The sequence below is a fragment of the Haliotis cracherodii genome, unplaced genomic scaffold, assembly GCF_022045235.1.
Source record: "Haliotis cracherodii isolate W230 unplaced genomic scaffold, xgHalCrac1.p SCAF_4, whole genome shotgun sequence".
Taxonomy (NCBI): domain Eukaryota; kingdom Metazoa; phylum Mollusca; class Gastropoda; order Lepetellida; family Haliotidae; genus Haliotis; species Haliotis cracherodii.
Genome location: NW_027266297.1, coordinates 14999505 through 15018533, shown reverse-complemented (window position 1 = coordinate 15018533; position 19029 = coordinate 14999505). Strand labels below are relative to the sequence as shown.

General features: G+C 43.3%; 1 protein-coding gene across 3 annotated transcripts in view; it reads right to left on the bottom strand.

Moving 5' to 3' along the window:
* Positions 1-19029, bottom strand: part of LOC139479923 (HEAT repeat-containing protein 1-like) — a 60168-nt gene that overhangs the window by 35878 nt on the left and 5261 nt on the right. For all 3 annotated transcript variants that reach the window (XM_071262846.1, XM_071262848.1, XM_071262847.1), the window contains exons 6-20: positions 18433-18696; positions 17684-17769; positions 16919-17176; positions 16019-16120; positions 15549-15768; positions 14024-14116; positions 13657-13739; positions 12145-12332; positions 11443-11576; positions 10594-10761; positions 9647-9818; positions 8345-8493; positions 4225-4414; positions 1991-2172; positions 1220-1414 (exon numbers count right to left, since the gene is read on the bottom strand). In XM_071262846.1, the coding sequence (XP_071118947.1) occupies positions 1220-1414; positions 1991-2172; positions 4225-4414; positions 8345-8493; positions 9647-9818; positions 10594-10761; positions 11443-11576; positions 12145-12332; positions 13657-13739; positions 14024-14116; positions 15549-15768; positions 16019-16120; positions 16919-17176; positions 17684-17769; positions 18433-18696 (2484 nt within the window). The remainder of the gene's footprint in view (positions 1-1219; positions 1415-1990; positions 2173-4224; positions 4415-8344; positions 8494-9646; positions 9819-10593; positions 10762-11442; positions 11577-12144; positions 12333-13656; positions 13740-14023; positions 14117-15548; positions 15769-16018; positions 16121-16918; positions 17177-17683; positions 17770-18432; positions 18697-19029) is intronic.

The window sequence follows — 19029 nt, the reverse complement described above, 5'->3', positions numbered from 1 at the left end:
AACTTGTAAATGTTATGTCATATGTATCATGATACAGGGGGTGAAATTCAATGTATTGTATTGTGGGCCTCATACCAGGATACAATACTGTGTCGTCATATTGTTACACAGCTATGCGTCAGTCAACCCAGTGGTTGATAGCATGAGCAACAGCCATGCCTTTGTGGTAACAATCAGCCATGTTACTCACAGTGACCACCTGATCCGGATCTTACAAAATGGGGACCTTTTCTGACCGAGCAACAACACAGCATGATGCTTTTAGTTAAGAAAAAATGACTCAAGGACATTGTTTATTGTACAGTAACACACTGGTGCACCCCATGTGGTTTATTCTTCCTGCAGAGTTTCACTGAATGATAAACAAAGACCACGAGTCGTTTATTTCTTATACGAGATATCAACATTATTTACAACCTCTTTAGAATGTTGATAAAATGTACAAGCATTTAAAATATTTACCCAAATAATAATGAAGTCGGACAAGTCGATTTTATGAACAGGTGGTTTAAGTTTAGTATTTCCTGCATATTCTAACATCGATCATCCGTACTCTCAATATATCTCTCCTACTTTTGGATGTGATTGTTAAGTCACTGCATTTATCTGTGTAGCCCAGCTACATTTATGGGGAACAACTTACTAGACACTTCTCTCTCAAAAATAACATCGTCCAATATATGACATCATCATTTTGCGAGCACATATTTGAATCTCCAGAAACGACATCATGATGGAACAACGCTTTATCATGAAATAAACCATGCTTCGTTCTTCATTGTTCTTTGTGATTTATCACATAGCTATCTTACATCAATTGCTGAGGACTTCAGTCTGATGTTTTGAATGTTTACTTGAAAGAAACCCTTGCCTATATTCTTTACTCATCAAGACCCGTGAAGATTCCGGGGTAGAATAAGTCTTCAGCAACCCATGCTTGCCGTAAAAGGCGACTATGCTTGTCGTAAAAGGCGACTAACGGGATCGGGTGGTCAGGCTCGCTGACTTGGTTGATGCATGTCATCGATCCCAATTGCGTGGATCAATGCTCATGATATTAATCACTGGATTGTCTGGTCCCAACTCGATTATTTACAGACCGCTGTCATATAGCTGGAATATTGCTGAGTGCGGTGTAAAACAACAAACCAACCAACCAACTTTACTCATCCAACACAGACTTCCAACATCAACCTGTACAAGAATGTACAACACTCACCACATTGTTGACAGAGTGGAAGATTCCAAGAAGTGGTCTGACGATCCATAGGGGCGTTGTCGTGGTAACTAGAACCTCCAATAAGTTTTCGACAGCCCCTGATACAAAGGAATGTGAGCGTGACCTCCTGCGTCGCTGTTTGGGAGAAGACATCTTTTCTTTTGCCACCGTCTTTTCGATCATGTTTACAAACACCTGCAACCGATACAACTTTGAGATGACATGTCATCAAAGACAACTGTTTTGCAGTGAACCTAGTACCTCAGCCAGGAATTCTCTAATCTGCCACAGTCTGTTCCATGTTTATCATCCTGTTTATTTTTAAAAAACTAAAAAACTCAGAGGTGATTTTTAGGTAATTGAGGAAAATTTCTTCACTGGGGTGACCCATTTCATTTAACCTCACTCAACGACTTCCTTTAAAGAAATATTTTGATCATGTGTTACTTAAGGTCTTCAAGCTTTTGGGTATCGCTCAATGACTTCCTTTAAAGAAATATTTTGATCATGTGTTACTTTAGGTCTTCAAGCCTTTGGGTATCGCTCAATGACTTCCTTTAAAGAAATATTGTGATCATGTGTTACTTTAGGTCTTCAAGCCTTTGGGTATCGCTCAATGACTTCCTTTAAAGAAATATTTTGATCATGAGTTACTTTAGGTCTTAAAGCCTTTGGGTATCACTCAATGACTTCCTTTAACAAAACGAATGTTTAACTGAACTGCTCCCTGTGTGAGGGATACGGCTTTAGACCGACACTGCTGAGACTAACCTGTGCCATGTAGGTTGGATCACTGCACAGCTCCTCCTGACTCAGTAGCACAGTCTCCAGGAGTGACTTGTACAGGGCGGTATTTGTGCCGCACTGCTTGTAGAGAGTGCCGAGGCAGTGTAGAGCCAGCTCCCGGAGCCGATCATGGGGGCTGGAGAACACCACCAGCAGACTGCACAACACTGGGGAAGACAGCAGGGCAAATAATTAGTGAACATCATGCTTACTTTTCTGTCATCTTCAACCTCAATAAGTACCTCAAAATGGCAGCAGGGTAGTTTCTGCTGTCATCGTGTTATTGTGATCCTTTCATCTTTATTTCAAATGGCAACTTAAGATGTCCCTTTACGGAACCTACACTTACCTATTTCCAGGTGTAATCTAAGTCAGGCCAGTTTAAAAGATATTCTTGTTTCTGACAACAGTTATTCAAACCTTGGTAATCAGTGAGGGTTCTATTTGCCCTGTATTTCTGTAATAAGGTTATAAATTCAATGAAATAATTCCATAATCAGAGTATTCTGTTTATTTTATATAAAAAAGAGTGCTATAAGCCTTAAGAAGAGATAGGCACTTTGGTTGCCTTATGACATCAGACAAAATGATCAAATGTGAAATTAATACACAAAAGGCCCCTTCTCTGGATAATATAACTCAGTCTTGATAAGCATCATGAAAAGATCTGCTGACTTCAGGAGTTTCTGAGAAAGATGGTCCCCATTGCACACACATTGCATTAAGCTAAATAACTCCAATTTTCAAACTTTGTCTGAGATAAGCATTTAAACTTTCATTCAAGTAACTTCAGTAGTTTCTGAGAAAACTTGTCCCCATTTCAAACAGTATGCACTAAGTTGAAAAGCAGGGAACAAGGGCCATAACTGTCCAAAATAATAAATGACGGGACCAGTCTTGACAAGTATCTCTTTGATAAGCATTTAAACTTTCCTTCAAGTAACTTCAGTAGTTTCTGAGAAAACATGTCCCATTTCACACAGTATGCACTAAGTTGAAAAGCATGGAGCAAGGGCCATAACTCTGTAACTCATTTGAGATCATGACCACTAACATTAGTGTGTAAAATTACCATTTCTCTGACTTAAATAGTTTCTGAGATTATTTGTCCCCTTTGAGAAGCGGACGGATGGAAGGACGGACAGACGGAAGACGAACTCTATTCCTATTTCCACCGCCCCACTTCGTGGCGGGGGATAATAATAACATATAGAGGGCGTGTCTTCCGACACCAGATGTCACGAGGGTCATGGAGGTCATGTTGGGCAACAGAGTCCTGAACACGCTGATAGATCATCATTCATTTCCAGGTAGGACTTCGGTTGTAAGAGCAATGTGCGACATCTTCCCGAGTCTTGTTTCCACCCTTGCCACATCAAGCCCACTTTGCTGTGCTAAATATTACTGGACTATCGAACATATCGAGTCCAATCAGAGAATATTTCACAAAATCAACATCCACAACTTGTGATCTACGGGAGGTGGCGAAGGGTCGAGCCAAGAAAAGTGGCCTTGATGTGATAAGGGTAGAAACAAGGCATTGATATAGGCTAGTGGACACGCTTGCCTCGGGAAGATGGTTTAGAACTTGGGAATACAATGTTTCTTTGGTCGAGCCTGAAGATAGTGGCAAGGAGATACGTCTTAGGTGAATGCGGAGGACTTCACTTGTGTCTGAGTGGACTGAGAGATGTGAAGAAGGGTGTTATTCAACTTTTCATGTTTAATAGCTATTTTACATACTCTAAACATACTTTATTTGTTGTTTAACTCTACAACCAGCAATATTCCAGCAATATGACTGCAGACCATAGTGAGTGAGTGAGTTGGGTTTTACGTTGTTTTTAACAGTATTCCAGTTATATCACGGCGTGTGAGCTTAATGTAGGAGGAAAGCCCAGATAATGCAGTTCTCAGTCGTTCACCACTTCGGTGACACCCACAAGCAGGAGTATGGAGCTGACAAACCTAGAAACTTAATTGGAGCGAAGCGGGATTTGAACCCACAGTCATAGGTTTCTTGCGTACCCAAGGGATGCAACTCTGCACAGCAAATCATGATGAGTTAGACGACTGGGCCCCCATCCCCCAACTGAGTCTTGACCCTGCTGTCTTTTCATTCCTAACACCCAACCTGACCACTGATCCACTAGTAGCCTCATACAACAAACATAGGTTGCTGGGGACCACGTCTAACCAAGAACCCAACTCCACAGTACCTGGGCCTGGTCTGTCGAGGACCTGCACAGCTGTCTTCTCCTCTATGGCCTGCAGCTGCATGAAGCCGAGACAGAGAGCCCGGGCCTGGAGGGGCTCGGACAGGTCCAGCTCCGCTCTGTGCGGGTTGGCATGCTGGGTCCATAGCAGGCAGAACAGCTTCAGCAGCTGCAGCTTATCAGGGAAAACAGTCTGCAAAGGAAGCGGTTAATAATGACCCTTCAAAACACATGAACAGATAAACATTGAGGTGAGACGAAAATATAAACAATTGAAAAATCTTTATATACACAATGCCTTATAGAAAGTGGTAACAAATGTTATATTTAGGACTACACTTTTTAAGTAAAGTACAAATTTCCGTACTTTTCAAGTGGAATTGCCAGAGGGAAGCACCTTATCATTTGCAAACAGTCAGCGGGGAAGGTGGATGCCTCGGTGGCTGAGTGGGTTACATAGCGATTAGGTGCCTCACGCTGAGCGTGTGGGTTCGAATCCCGGATGTTACTCAAGCCCCAAAAGAAATAGAATTTGTACTTGACTAAGAAAGTGTAATCCAAAATATACACTTGTTATAGAGAATCTAGTTTAATCGATTCCAGTAATAGGCCAGACAAAGCAGTGATGTACTTCACAGGCAACGATCCGTGCTGTTGGGGCATGATTACAATCATCCAGGCCACACACTGTAACCCCACACAGTAACCCCACACTGTAACCACACCCTGTAACCCCACACAGTAACCCCACACAGTAACCACACACAGTAACCACACACTGTAACCACACACTGTAACCCCACACAGTAACCACACACTGTAACCACACACTGTAACCCCACACTGTAACCCCACACAGTAACCACACACTGTAACGCCAAACAGTAACCACACACTGTAAGCCCACACTGCAACCCCACACTGTAACCCCACACTGTAACCCAAAAACAGTAACCACACACTGTAACCACACACTGCAACCCCACACAGTAACCACACACTGTAATCACACTGTAACCACACACTGTAACCACACACAGTAACCACACACTGTAACCCCACACAGTAAGCACACACTGTAAGCACACACAGTAACCACACACTGTAACCACACTGTAACCCCACACAGTAACCACACACTGTAAGCACACACAGTAACCACACACTGTAACCACACACTGTAACCACACACTGTAACCACACACAGTAACCACACACTGCAACCCCACACTGCAACCACACTGTAATCACACACTGTAACCACACACTGTAACCCCACACAGTAACCACACACTGTAACCCCACACAGTAACCACACACAGTAACCCCACACTGTAACCCCACACTGTAACCCCACACAGTAACCCCACACTGTAATCACACACTGTAACCACACACTGTAACCACACATTGCCATCAGTCATCTCTTACAACAAGCATGGGGTACTTAGCCAGTTATATATGATGTTTTAGTCACACATTCCAGCCATATCACTGCCGGGGACAGAAGTACTACAGCCAAAAGTACTAGAATTTGTACTTGACTAAGAAAGTGTAATCCAAAATATACACTTGTTATAGAGAATCTAGTTTAATCGATTCCAGTAATAGGCCAGACAAAGCAGTGATGTACTTCACAGGCAACGATCCGTGCTGTTGGGGCATGATTACAATCATCCAGGCCACACACTGTAACCCCACACAGTAACCACACACTGTAACCACACACTGTAACCCCACACAGTAACCACACACTGTAACCACACACTGTAACCCCACACAGTAACCACACACTGTAACCACACACTGTAACCCCACACAGTAACCACACACTGTAACGCCACACAGTAACCACACACTGTAACCCCACACTGCAACCCCACACAGTAATCACACACTGTAACCACACACTGTAACCACACACAGTAACCACACACTGTAACCCCACACAGTAAGCACACACAGTAACCACACACTGTAACCACACTGTAACCCCACACAGTAACCACACACTGTAAGCACACACAGTAACCACACACTGTAACCACACACTGTAACCACACACAGTAACCACACACTGTAACCACACACTGTAACCCCACACAGTAACCACACACTGCAACCCCACACTGCAACCACACTGTAATCACACACTGTAACCACACACTGTAACCACACACTGTAACCCCACACAGTAACCACACACTGCAACCCCACACTGCAACCACACTGTAAGCACACACAGTAACCACACACTGTAACCACACACTGTAACCACACACTGTAACCCCACACAGTAACCACACACTGCAACCCCACACTGCAACCACACTGTAATCACACACTGTAATCACACACTGTAACCCCACACAGTAACCACACACTGTAACCCCACACAGTAACCACACACAGTAACCCCACACTGTAACCCCACACAGTAACCCCACACTGTAATCACACACTGTAACCACACACTGTAACCACACATTGCCATCAGTCATCTCTTACAACAAGCATGGGGTACTTAGCCAGTTATATATGATGTTTTAGTCACACATTCCAGCCATATCACTGCCGGGGACAGAAGTACTACAGCCAAAAGTACTAGAATTTGTACTTGACTAAGAAAATGTAATCCAAAATATACACTTGTTATAGAGAATCTAGTTTAATCGATTCCAGTAATAGGCCAGACAAAGCAGTGATGTACTTCACAGGCAACGATCCGTGCTGTTGGGGCATGATTACAATCATCCAGGCCACACACTGTAACCCCACACAGTAACCACACACTGTAACCACACCCTGTAACCCCACACAGTAACCACACACTGTAACCACACACTGTAACCCCACACAGTAACCACACACTGTAACCACACACTGTAACCCCACACTGTAACCCCACACAGTAACCACACACTGTAACGCCACACAGTAACCACACACTGTAACCCCACACAGTAACCACACACTGTAACCACACACTGTAACCCCACACTGTAACCCCACACAGTAACCACACACTGTAACGCCACACAGTAACCACACACTGTAACCCCACACTGCAACCCCACACTGTAATCACACACTGTAACCACACACTGTAACCACACACAGTAACCACACACTGTAACCCCACACAGTAAGCACACACTGTAAGCACACACAGTAACCACACACAGTAACCACACTGTAACCCCACACAGTAACCACACACTGTAAGCACACACAGTAACCACACACTGTAACCACACACTGTAACCACACACTGTAACCCCACACAGTAACCACACACTGCAACCCCACACTGCAACCACACTGTAATCACACACTGTAACCCCACACAGTAACCACACACTGTAACCCCACACAGTAACCACACACAGTAACCCCACACTGTAACCCCACACTGTAACCCCACACAGTAACCCCACACTGTAATCACACACTGTAACCACACACTGTAACCACACATTGCCATCAGTCATCTCTTACAACAAGCATGGGGTACTTAGCCAGTTATATATGATGTTTTAGTCACACATTCCAGCCATATCACTGCCGGGGACAGAAGTACTACAGCCTTAACATACAAACACCGCTGGTTTTTAATGAATTACCTCAGAATTATTTTGTTATACAGTAAACTACGGTTATAATGAACTCAAAGGGACCACTAATTTTAGTTCGTACATCATATAACCTTTGTACATTATAACCATATATACAGCATATACACTGCAAATGTCCAAGACAAAAAACCCAGCATGTTATATCCATCAATTCATTATAAACGTGTTCGTTATAAACATAGTTTACTGTATATTTCTTCCCCTTCAGTTGTTCCTCATAACCATCGAAAATCAAAATCAAAATAATAATATAGTCTTGTTTTAAAAATTCATGATACTGAATATTTTTGGATAAAGTCATTTATACTGTGGCAAGAAGTAGCCCTGAAACATTGTTAAAAAGAATATAGAAGTTGTTATCCATAAATCCATCATGTATTCATGTTCTTCCAACTTCTAAATGCCTTTCAAAGACTTCAGTCATATATATAGGCTACATGTCAAACGGTTAACTAATAGACAAGGAATCAACAGTTAGACCTTCTTACTTTCATCAAAGCAGCAACCAGGCTCTTCCCATGTGCTCGGGTAGCATGTTCATCCACGAGATCTAGCAGCAGGTTAAACAGCTGGACCACTGTCTTCAGCCAATCATCGGCCTTCCTCCCATCACCATGGAAACACCAGAAGTCTGTTTCTACAACACATATCAAGTAACCATGGTAACATTTATTGGTCTCGACTTCTGGACTATAGAGGGAGTGAATGTTGTTGCCATAGTAACATTACCCATATCATGTCTTGTAAAATAGTAAAAGTCTTGGGCAGGCAGTGGTCTATACCATAATCAACAGTCTAATCTGTCGGGTACGATGGCACAGTCAGCCATGTCACACAGTGTAACCACCTGATCCTCATAAATGACTTAATGGAACCGTGAAGATCTGGGTTAGAAAAGGTCCTCAGCAACCCATGCTTGTCAGAAGAGGTGACTAACAGGATCGGGTGGTCAGACTCGCTGACTTGGTTCAAGCATGTCATCATATCCCAATTGCATGGGTCGATGCTCATGATATCAATCTGGATTGTCTGATCCAGATACGATTATTTACAGATTGCTGTCATAGTGCTGGAATATTGCTGACAGCGGCGTTAAACAACAAACAAACAAACAAAATGACTTTACAACAAGCCAAGGAACAATTCTGTTATGCAATAATATTGGCACATAGCTCTAGTAACAAGTCCTATCATGCCTATTGCTTTTGGTGATTTATATTTCAGTATTAACATGTACATATATATACTCTTGTGACAAGCCATACACGGTCATTTTTAGAAAACCAGCGAAAAAAACACACAGATTATGATAACAGTGACACAAGTAAGAATCATGATAAGTAGAATATATTCCATTCTTGAAAGCTTAGCCTATGATTATATGGTAACGCTCAAAAGTATTGCACATTGCCAGACTCAAGTGAGTGTGTGAACATGGTGAATGAGTTGGGTTTAAAGCAGCTTTGAAAAGTATTCCAGTTATATCAGTGCTCGTCACCTTGATGTGGGAGGGAAACCCAAGGTAAAGCAGGTCTCAGGCCATGTATGGTGCTGACAAACCTAGAAACATACTCAGGGCAAACTTTCATTCTAACCCACCATCATAGGTTGCTGGTGTGCCCAAGGGACGCAACTCCACAACGAATTGCAGCGACAGAGACATCTGGACCACCAATGCCTGCCCAACTTTGTCAAACATGTCAAAGGGTAAAACCTGCTTACAATTATGCCTGAAGACCTGCAAAGTGAACAGGATTGGGACGTATCCGGGGTCCACGAGTATTACTTACTCAACAGCTCCTCTGGCACGGTCATCGACCTGATCAGCTGCCTCAGCAGGTGCACCAGCACCTCGGGGGGAATCTTGCCGTTCTTCTTGAAGGTGACCACACAGCTCTGCAGGACAGACTTGAGAGATATCTTCCCCGATGAGGAGATGGTGTGCTTGGTGGACATCAGCTTCTGGAATACACATCTTAATGATTACTCATGTCCCATCAGAATTCTGTGACCATTTTGAGAGATGTCATTGCTGGGTTCATTCTTACAATCTTTCATCATCCTACATCTTGTAGTTCCAACAAGAGTCATCGGGGGATGACATATACCCCGGTCTGGTGCAATTCAGAAATGGAATTTGGCTACTAGTACCACACTTCTGGTTCATTGCCATTGGATAAATTCAGTTCAGTGAAGAATAATGCTGTTCAGAATTTTTCAATATCCCAAATCATCAAAAGGCATTAGTTTACCACTAGACTGATCTGTATAGCAAGTTCAATCAAGAAATATTTAACTGTTTTGGAGTTCTGCTCCAGAAACAAGCACTACTCTCAATTTTAGTAGAAGTCCAACCCGTTGTCATGAAGACAAAAAAAACACACAATAAAAACCTCCCAAATAACGGACAAGCTGATAGCCATATCCCCTTTTTTTCAAACTGAGGGTAAAAATGTTCAAGTTATATCGATAGACAGACCAATGAATGGACTGACTGACAAACAAAATGAGCCACATTTGAACTGTCATGCATCAGTGATGACTGCAGATCCTAGGCAGTTCCCACTTCGGTGATACCATGGTGCATGGTGCCTGGGCATCACAATCAGAGTGAATCAAGGAGGATTCAAACCCATCCAAGACTTTTGAACAAGAATACAACGACAACCAGAGGTAGGAAATGGAAATGATGTAAAAACTCGGTTTCTTTGTGGCAAAGCAAGAGTTGTGTCATTACCTTGTCCAGTGTGACCTTCTGCACAATGTGGAGCAGCTCAAGGCCAAGTTGTATCTTCAGCTTGTCATCATCTGTAGTGGTCATAGATTCACACATGGCCGTCATCACCAGGCACGTGAAAGCACCCAGTCTCGGAGAAGAGTCTTTCAGATCATACAGAGCTCGGAACTGTAACCATGGCAACCAAGTCATATTCCATTAAACATCTGACAAAAATGTAAGTGGTTCAATTTCAGTGAACATGTGCTGACATAGTAAAGCAACAAAACAGCCATAGCACAAACATGAGCTGACATTATACCTGGGTGAAAACTGAACGAGTGAGCATGGTGAGAGAGTCCGGCGTAACGCAGGCTTGAGAATGTCAGTTAGATTATGGTGTGGCAGCATCATGTGCAAATACAGCTAAGGTGATGAACAAGTAGGGGCATGGTGCTGACAAATCTAGAAACACGCGGGGCAAATCTGAGATTCAAACTCAATATATGTTTCTGGCTCTCCAAAGGGTCCCAACACTGCACAGTGTATTGTGGTGCCCTTGACCACTGGGCCACCTGTGCCCTCTGGTGAGGAATGAACCAGGGTCTTTAGTGCACTGTCCAAACTCAGCCTGTCAGCAATGTTACCAGACACAACACACAGTCAGTTGTGCAGTGCTCCAGTGCCATATTTCAGGATAGATTATTCTCTGTTTAGCAGAAATTAGGCAGACACTTTAACTTTAAAAGAAAGGGAAACAATTTTAAAAATAAGCAATGAGCCTGACCACGCACACCAGCAAAGGTCGCGGATTCAAACCCAGAATCCAGGAAGGCTGCAAGGAGAGAGTGACAAGCCTCAGATTCTCACCTGTTTCACCGAGTCAGAGCCATGACACCTCAGTACCGCCTGGCCGAGACACTTTGTCAGCATCTCATTCATACCAACAAAACTGTCCACAGAGCGACCGGACCCAACAACTTTCAAGAAAGAAGGCAACCAATCTGGAAAAAACCCATAGTCGTCCACATCATAGAAGGATTTCTTTGAGAGTGTTGAGAAATGAACAGCATATGACAAATCAAGCTGAAGATGAAACACGTCGTTGGCATGACAATTACAAATGAATATTTTATTTAAATCATGTTGGTTTGGTTTGTTTCTTATTTAACGCCACACTCAGCAATATTCAAGCTATTTGATGGCAGTCTGTAAATAATCGAGTGTTTACCAGACAATCCTGAAATTGACATCATGAGCATCGATCCACGCAATTAGGATACGATGACATATATCAACCAAGTCAGTGATCCTAAACAACCAATAAAATTAGTCGCCTCTTACAAGCATGGGTTGCTGAAGACCTTTTCTAACCCAGATGTTCACAGGTACTAAGTTCGTGACAAGGAACGTGGTGATAGCACCCCCAAAGTGAAGTAATGGTGGAAAATAGGTCCAGGGTAATGAACATAATAGCATTGAGACATAATACACAGGATCGTCAAGGATGCAGCTAGCTGCTGAAATGGTGATCTCTCGGCATAGGACAAAATGTCGGCAATTCAGGCCTACCTTTCTTTAATGATTTGAGAAGCTTGTTCCTCTTGGCCAGGGATGACTCAAACACCTGCTTAACCAGGTCGACCTGGGACATGTGCCCTGACAGGAGGAAGAGGTGAGTTACCACAGCGACCAGGGCGAAGTCCTCAGAGACAGCCTTCTCCTCACACACCCACTTGAGGATGTAGGGGCACATGGGGCTACAAGAACACACTGAATCAGCATGATAGACACATCAATGCTAACATTCCTGACTTGGTATGAGATAGCTATGAGATTAACCAATAAAATTGCTGCAAATGACTTTGAATGAATATGATCGTATCTGATATGTATGAATGTAATGGTTGGTTGGTTGGTTTGTTTGTTGCTTAACGCCGCACTCAGCAATATGCAAGCTATATGACGGCGGTCTGTAAATAATCGAGTCTGGGCCAGACAATCCAGTGATTGACAACATGAGCATCGATCCACGCATTTGGGATCGATGACATGTATCAACCAAGTCAGCGAGCCTGACCACCCGATCCCGTTAGTCGCCTTTTTACGACAAGCATAGTCACCTTTTACTGAATGTAATGGGAGGTGCAAAGAATAAAGCATTACTCAAGTACATATTGCATACCAGGCTATTGAGGCAAACTTTGAAGAAATGAATTTAAAACATTTGAAATAGAAAAAGACATATCTTTATATGATCTGTTTTCTTTTGTTTGTTGGTAGACACCGCACTCAGCAATATTCCAGCTATATGATGGCGGTCTGTAAATAATTGAGTCTGGATAAGCATCGATCCATTGGGATATGATGAGATGCATTAACCAAGTCAGTGTGCCTGATTTCCCGATCCCATCAGTCACCTCTTACGACAAGCATAGTTGACTTTTATGGCAAGCATGGGTTGCTGAAGACCTATTCTACCCCGGGTCTTCACGGGTCTCTCTTTATATGAACACATGGTTGATGTGTATAATACTAAGTATAAACATGATTTTGCCTAGAGGCAAGGTGAGTGAATGTTGTTTTACACTGCAGTCAGCAATGTGCCTGCTATTACGACAGCCTGTAAATAATCAAGTCTGAACCAGGCAAATAAAGAGTTCATAGCCTTAGACCTTGCTTTATGGTTCAGATAACACAATCAGCCAGGTCTAACAGAGATACTCTCAACATCGCCGGCTGGGGACAAGGCTGAATTGAGTGAGTGAGTGAGTTTGGTTTAACGCCGCTTTAAACAATATTCCAGTTATATCGCGGCGTGTCAGCTTAATGTGGGAGGAAAGCCCGAAGTGATGCAGGTCTCAGACGTTTACCACTTCGGTGAAACCCACAAGCACGGGTATGATGCTGACAAACCTAAAAACATAATCGGGGCGAACCGGTATTGGAACCAACAATCATAGTTTTCTGGCATGCCCAAGGGACGCAACTCTGCACAGCGAATAGTGGCGCCTTAGACGACTGGGCCACCCGTGCCCCCAAGGCTGAACTGAACTATTGTTGCTGGTTGTTGCTATGACTGACCTGCTTGGTGGTGTGCTGTACGTCTGGAGCAGCTGCAGCAGACAACTCTGGAGCTCTGCCTTGTCGTCCACCAGGTCAAGCAGCTGCCAACACAAAATGAAGCTTGCTTGAAATTTATTTTGAATACGTTTGAATGCTTGCCAAACATGTTTGAGAACCAATTCTCAATCAAGCTGTAAACGTGGTAAATATTGTAAAACAATATACATTTTACTGAAAAGAACACACCTTGAGAACAGTTTTGAGCTTAGAAATCAGGGCCAACATCAACACAGGAAACAGGATCAATGGGTCAAACAGGGTCAAGGTATATATCAGACAAGAAAAAGAACAAATCATCAATCATTCATTGCAAGACGAGGCTCACCTTCTCATACTGCAGAATCATCTTCACAATCTCCGGGTTGTCATCTCGCAGTCGTGCCAGAACTGACTCAGAAATGAAGTCAGTGTCCTCAAGCTACGCAAAACAATCAAACTGGTTTTTTACTTCAGAAAAAACTCTTGATCATAAATGATGAGATCTGAGTATACAAGCTGTTGTATTTTAGAGGGATTAGTTCTACATGTTCTGTGACAGATATCGCAGAGGAAACCTCTAACCAGGGCTTACAACTAAACAACTGCTGGTGAATCTGATCCCGGTACTTCTTTATTTGAGTAACTGTGACCTTGACCTTTCATTCAGTTCAAAGACAAGACTGGTTTACAAGAAACCAACATCTGTAGCTACCCTCCTTCCCAACATGTTGAAGCACGCTGACTGACTACAAAGACAAGACTGGTCTACTAGAAACATCTCTCAGCTACCCCCTTCCCAACATGTTGAAGCACGCTGACTGACTACAAAGACAAGACTGGTCTACTAGAAACATCTCCATCTACCCCCCTTCCCAACATGTTGAAGCACGCTGACTGACTACAAAGACAAGACTAGTCTACTAGAAACATCTCCAGCTACCCCCCTTCCCAACATGTTGAAGCACGCTGACTGACTACTAAGACAAGGCTGGTCTACTAGAAACCAACATCTGTAGCTACCCATCTTCCCGATGTGTTCAAGCATGTAGGTGTTCAAGCATGTAGGTGACAGCACTCTGCCTGACTAACACAGTACAAGACTGGTCTACTAGAAGCCAACATCTCCAGCTACCCACCTTCCCCATGTGTTCAAGCATGTAGGTGTTCAAGCATGTAGGTGACAGCACTCTGTCTGACTAACACAGTACAAGACTGGTCTACTAGAAACCAACATCTCCAGCTACCCACCTTCCCCATGTGTTCAAGCATGTAAGTGACAACACTCTGTCTGAATAACACAGTACAAGACTGGTCTACTAGAAGCCAACACCTCAGCTACCCACCTTCCCCATGTGTTCAAGCATGTAGGTGACAGCACTCTGCCTGACTAACACAGTACAAGACTGGTCTACTAGAAGCCAACATCTCCAGCTACCCACCTTCCCCATGTGTTCAAGCATGTAGGTGTTCAAGCATGTAGGTGACAGCACTCTGCCTGAATAACACAGTACAAGACTGGTCTACTAGAAGCCAACATCTCCAGCTACCCACCTTCCCCATGTGTTCAAGCATGTAGGTGACAGCACTCTGCCTGACTAACACAGTACAAGACTGGTCTACTAGAAGCCAACATCTCCAGCTACCCACCTTCCCCATGTGTTCAAGCATGTAGGTGTTCAAGCATGTAGGTGACAGCACTCTGCCTGACTAACACAGTACAAGACTGGTCTACTAGAAGCCAACATCTCCAGCTACCCACCTTCCCCATGTGTTGAAGCATGTAGGTGTTCAAGCATGTAGGTGACAGCACTCTGTCTGACTAACACAGTACAAGGCTGGTCTAATAGAAACCAACATCTCTAGCTACCAACCTTCCCCATGTGTTGAAGCATGTAGGTGACAGCACTCTGCCTGACCGAGGCCTGTCGGTGGTTGAGACACAGGACAAGACTGGTGCTGTTGTCAGGGAGGATCTGGTGCTGGGTTGTCATGGCCGACAAGTTCAGGAAGGAGGTGATGGCTTCCTTCTCTTCCTGGCAACTTGTGGACAGCATCACGTCATCCGTGGCAATATCCAGAGCATTCGGGTACCTGGCAGACAAAACACCATGTATTTCAGCATCTTAAGCTATTTCATCTGAACAAACGAAACAAATCCTTAATTCACACATACATAACTACTTTTCGGCTGTTAAGCCATGATTCCCAACCACATCAGTTTACAGCAGCAATGGATAGACTTCAAACCAGTTGAGCAGGTCAACACACAACAGCTTGAGGTGCTCCATGAATACAAAATCCTACCAGCACACATCCTTAACCCTGCCTAATGATCACATACTTGGCCTCTAGCTGCCTGACGATGCCTCGGACGGTGGTGTGGTGAGACTCCTGGTGGTCCTGGTCGCGCAGAAGGTTCGAGATGAAGTTACGCAGGACGTTTCTGAAATAATAAATGTCACAAGTTCAGGCAGCTTGACTTGGTCATCTTCCCGAGGCAAGAGAGTTAACTGACTTTAAAAGTCCAGTTTCCACCCTTGCCGAACTAGGCTGGAATTATGGAGTTACACTTTGGCTGGACTAACGAGTCCATGCATAGTCCAATCAAAATCCCGCACTGAAATCGAAATCCAGTTCGTAAACTGTCGTGCAGATTTCGATCGGTTGCAGTATCTGCAAAGCATGTGCACCACCAACTCGTTGTCAGCAGATATTTTCCAAATTCTTTCATGTTTTTAATCAAGGTGCACACATGATTTGATGCATTTCATGATGTAAAACCCGTTTGATCACAACATAGATCTTGATTATCAACCAGATCATCCTGACTGGGCACCACCATTTTGTGTGAAGCAAACGCAAGTGATACAAGAGGTGGAATCGGATTGGTCCATAGGAGATGCTTAGACGGGACATAACTGGTAATAGCCACTGGTGGCGCTATGATCGAACTCAGTAATTCCAGCCTAGTTCGGCAAGGGTGGAAACTGGACTTTTAAAGTCAGTTAACTCTCTTGCCTTGGGAAGATGGACTTGGTTGACCTTTAATGAGACAAAGTAAAAATGTATTAAAGGAAAAGAACAAAGCGGTAGTCTCCAAAACCCACTTAGCCGCACCTACAGCAGCCTTAATTCGCTACAATAACAGTGGTAGGCTCCCCAACTTTATTTTGCAACAATGACGGCGGTCATCTCCCCCGCTGCATTTTGCCACAATGACAGTGATAACGCCCAGCCTTACTTTGCCACACCAATGGCGGTATTCTCCTGCAGTGCCACGTTGGTCAAGAGATCCTGCAGCAGTGACATGAGCTGTGGTCGTGGTCCACCCTCGTCCTCGCTGCTGTCGCTGCTGATGATGTTGAGAGCGGACTCTTTGAATGCTGCAGGCACAAGGTTCCCGAGGAGAGGCTGCAGAAGAGGCTGGACGTTGTAGGTTTCCGACAGCTTCTTGATGACAGACGCGAGGGTGGGCTGGCGGGAGAGGTACTTGAAATTCCTGAAAGTAGGCAGCAATTAGGAGGATAAGGAATCTATAAGAAGAATTCATTATCCATTTGTTTCAAAAGAGATACCTTCAGATTGTTTATCTCTTCCAATTTTATTTCTTAAATTCGACCTTGACATACTAAAATATGTAGGCTCTTAAAAAAAATCAAACATGCATAACACCAAGAGAGGCAGGTTCTTAAACATATCTACTGTGTAAACGGAGGTGATGGATTGTGCCAGCAAACAACTTGTATATCGCAAATGGGTTTGTTTGTTTGTTTGTTTGTTGTTTAACGCTGCGCTCAGCAATATTCCAGCTATATGACAGCAGTCTGTAAATAATCGAGTCTGGACCAGACAATCCAGTGATTCATATCATGAGCACGCAATCGAGATATGATGACACGCATCAACCAAGTCAGTGAGCCTGACCACCCGCTCCTGTTAGTCGCCTCTTATGACAGGCATGGGTTGCTGAAGACCTATTCTACCCACAAATGGAAACAGCGCTTACTTCTTATGCAGCTTGGTGACATCTTGAGTCTGAAATATGATGAGGATGCAGGTGACCGCCTCTGTAGCCATCTGGGGGTTGATGAACTGAAACAGTGTTGATGGACCATGATATGATGTATCTTGTCAGGGGTGTTCGGTAGCGAGGTGGGGGATGACAATCTTATATAACATAGCTACGCAATAAATTGCAAAGAACAAATTGAATAAAACATTGTTCTATGCCGATGTCATTTCTGGAGATTCAAACATGCACTGGCAATTTGATGATGCGTAAATTGGACAACGTTATTTTTGAGAGGGAAGTGTCTAGTGAGTTGTTCGCCATAGATGTCGCTGGGCAACACAGATAAACGCAATGGCCGAATGATCACATTCAAAAGTGGGAGAGATATGACAACCGGTAATGGGAGAAAAGTACAGGTAATCAACATGAAAATTGTGAGAATATCCAGGAACCCCCTGTTCATAAAATGGACTTGTCTGACATTCCCGAGGTTAGATTGTATTCAGGGAGTCATAATTATTTAAATACTTTTAAAGCTTGTACATTTTATTAACATCCGTAAAGAGGCTGTACAAAATGTTGATATATCATGTAAGAAATAAATAAATGACTTGTAGGCACGGTTATTTCTTAAATAATTAATTCCTAATGGCCTTATAAGATCATATAATTATATAACATTTATAGGTCTCCCCATTGTGTACAATAAGATAAAATGAGAAGAGAGTGAACTTGAAACTTACTTTGCAGACAAGATGTATGAAGGTTTCTGATAGGTCCTTCTTGACCTTTGCCTTGTGAAACAGCTCTGCCATGATCATGTAAGAGGCTGCCTGATAGGCTCGAATTCGAGACTGTAGGCCTCGTCCTATTGGCTCAATGAGAACAGACAGCAGACGCTCATTGACTTTGTAGACGTCCAGCACAGATATGACAGTCATTGCATAGAAGGAGAAGACAGTCTTCAGAAACTGAGGGCTGTTGGTGTCTTCTGCATCCTCATTGGCCTGGTGAGAAAAGATACATTTATTAAGAATGGGTGGATAAATCTGGTCTTAACATCATTGAGAAGGAAAGCCAAAAACTATGTAAGTTTTAGTAGTATACAACTTCAGGTTAACCAAAAAAATCCTTTTATTATATTGACAGACTAATTAAGGCTAATAATTAAGGAGAATCTGATTCAAACCACTGAACAGCAGATTCTGGCACTGCTAAGGGAAGCAACTCTTGTCTCTGATAACTTTGCCACCCATGCACCTCTTTTAACAATATCAGGATCATGAAGTCAATGAGTAATATGGCAGAAAAGAACACACATCATTTCCCAAAGTTTCCCA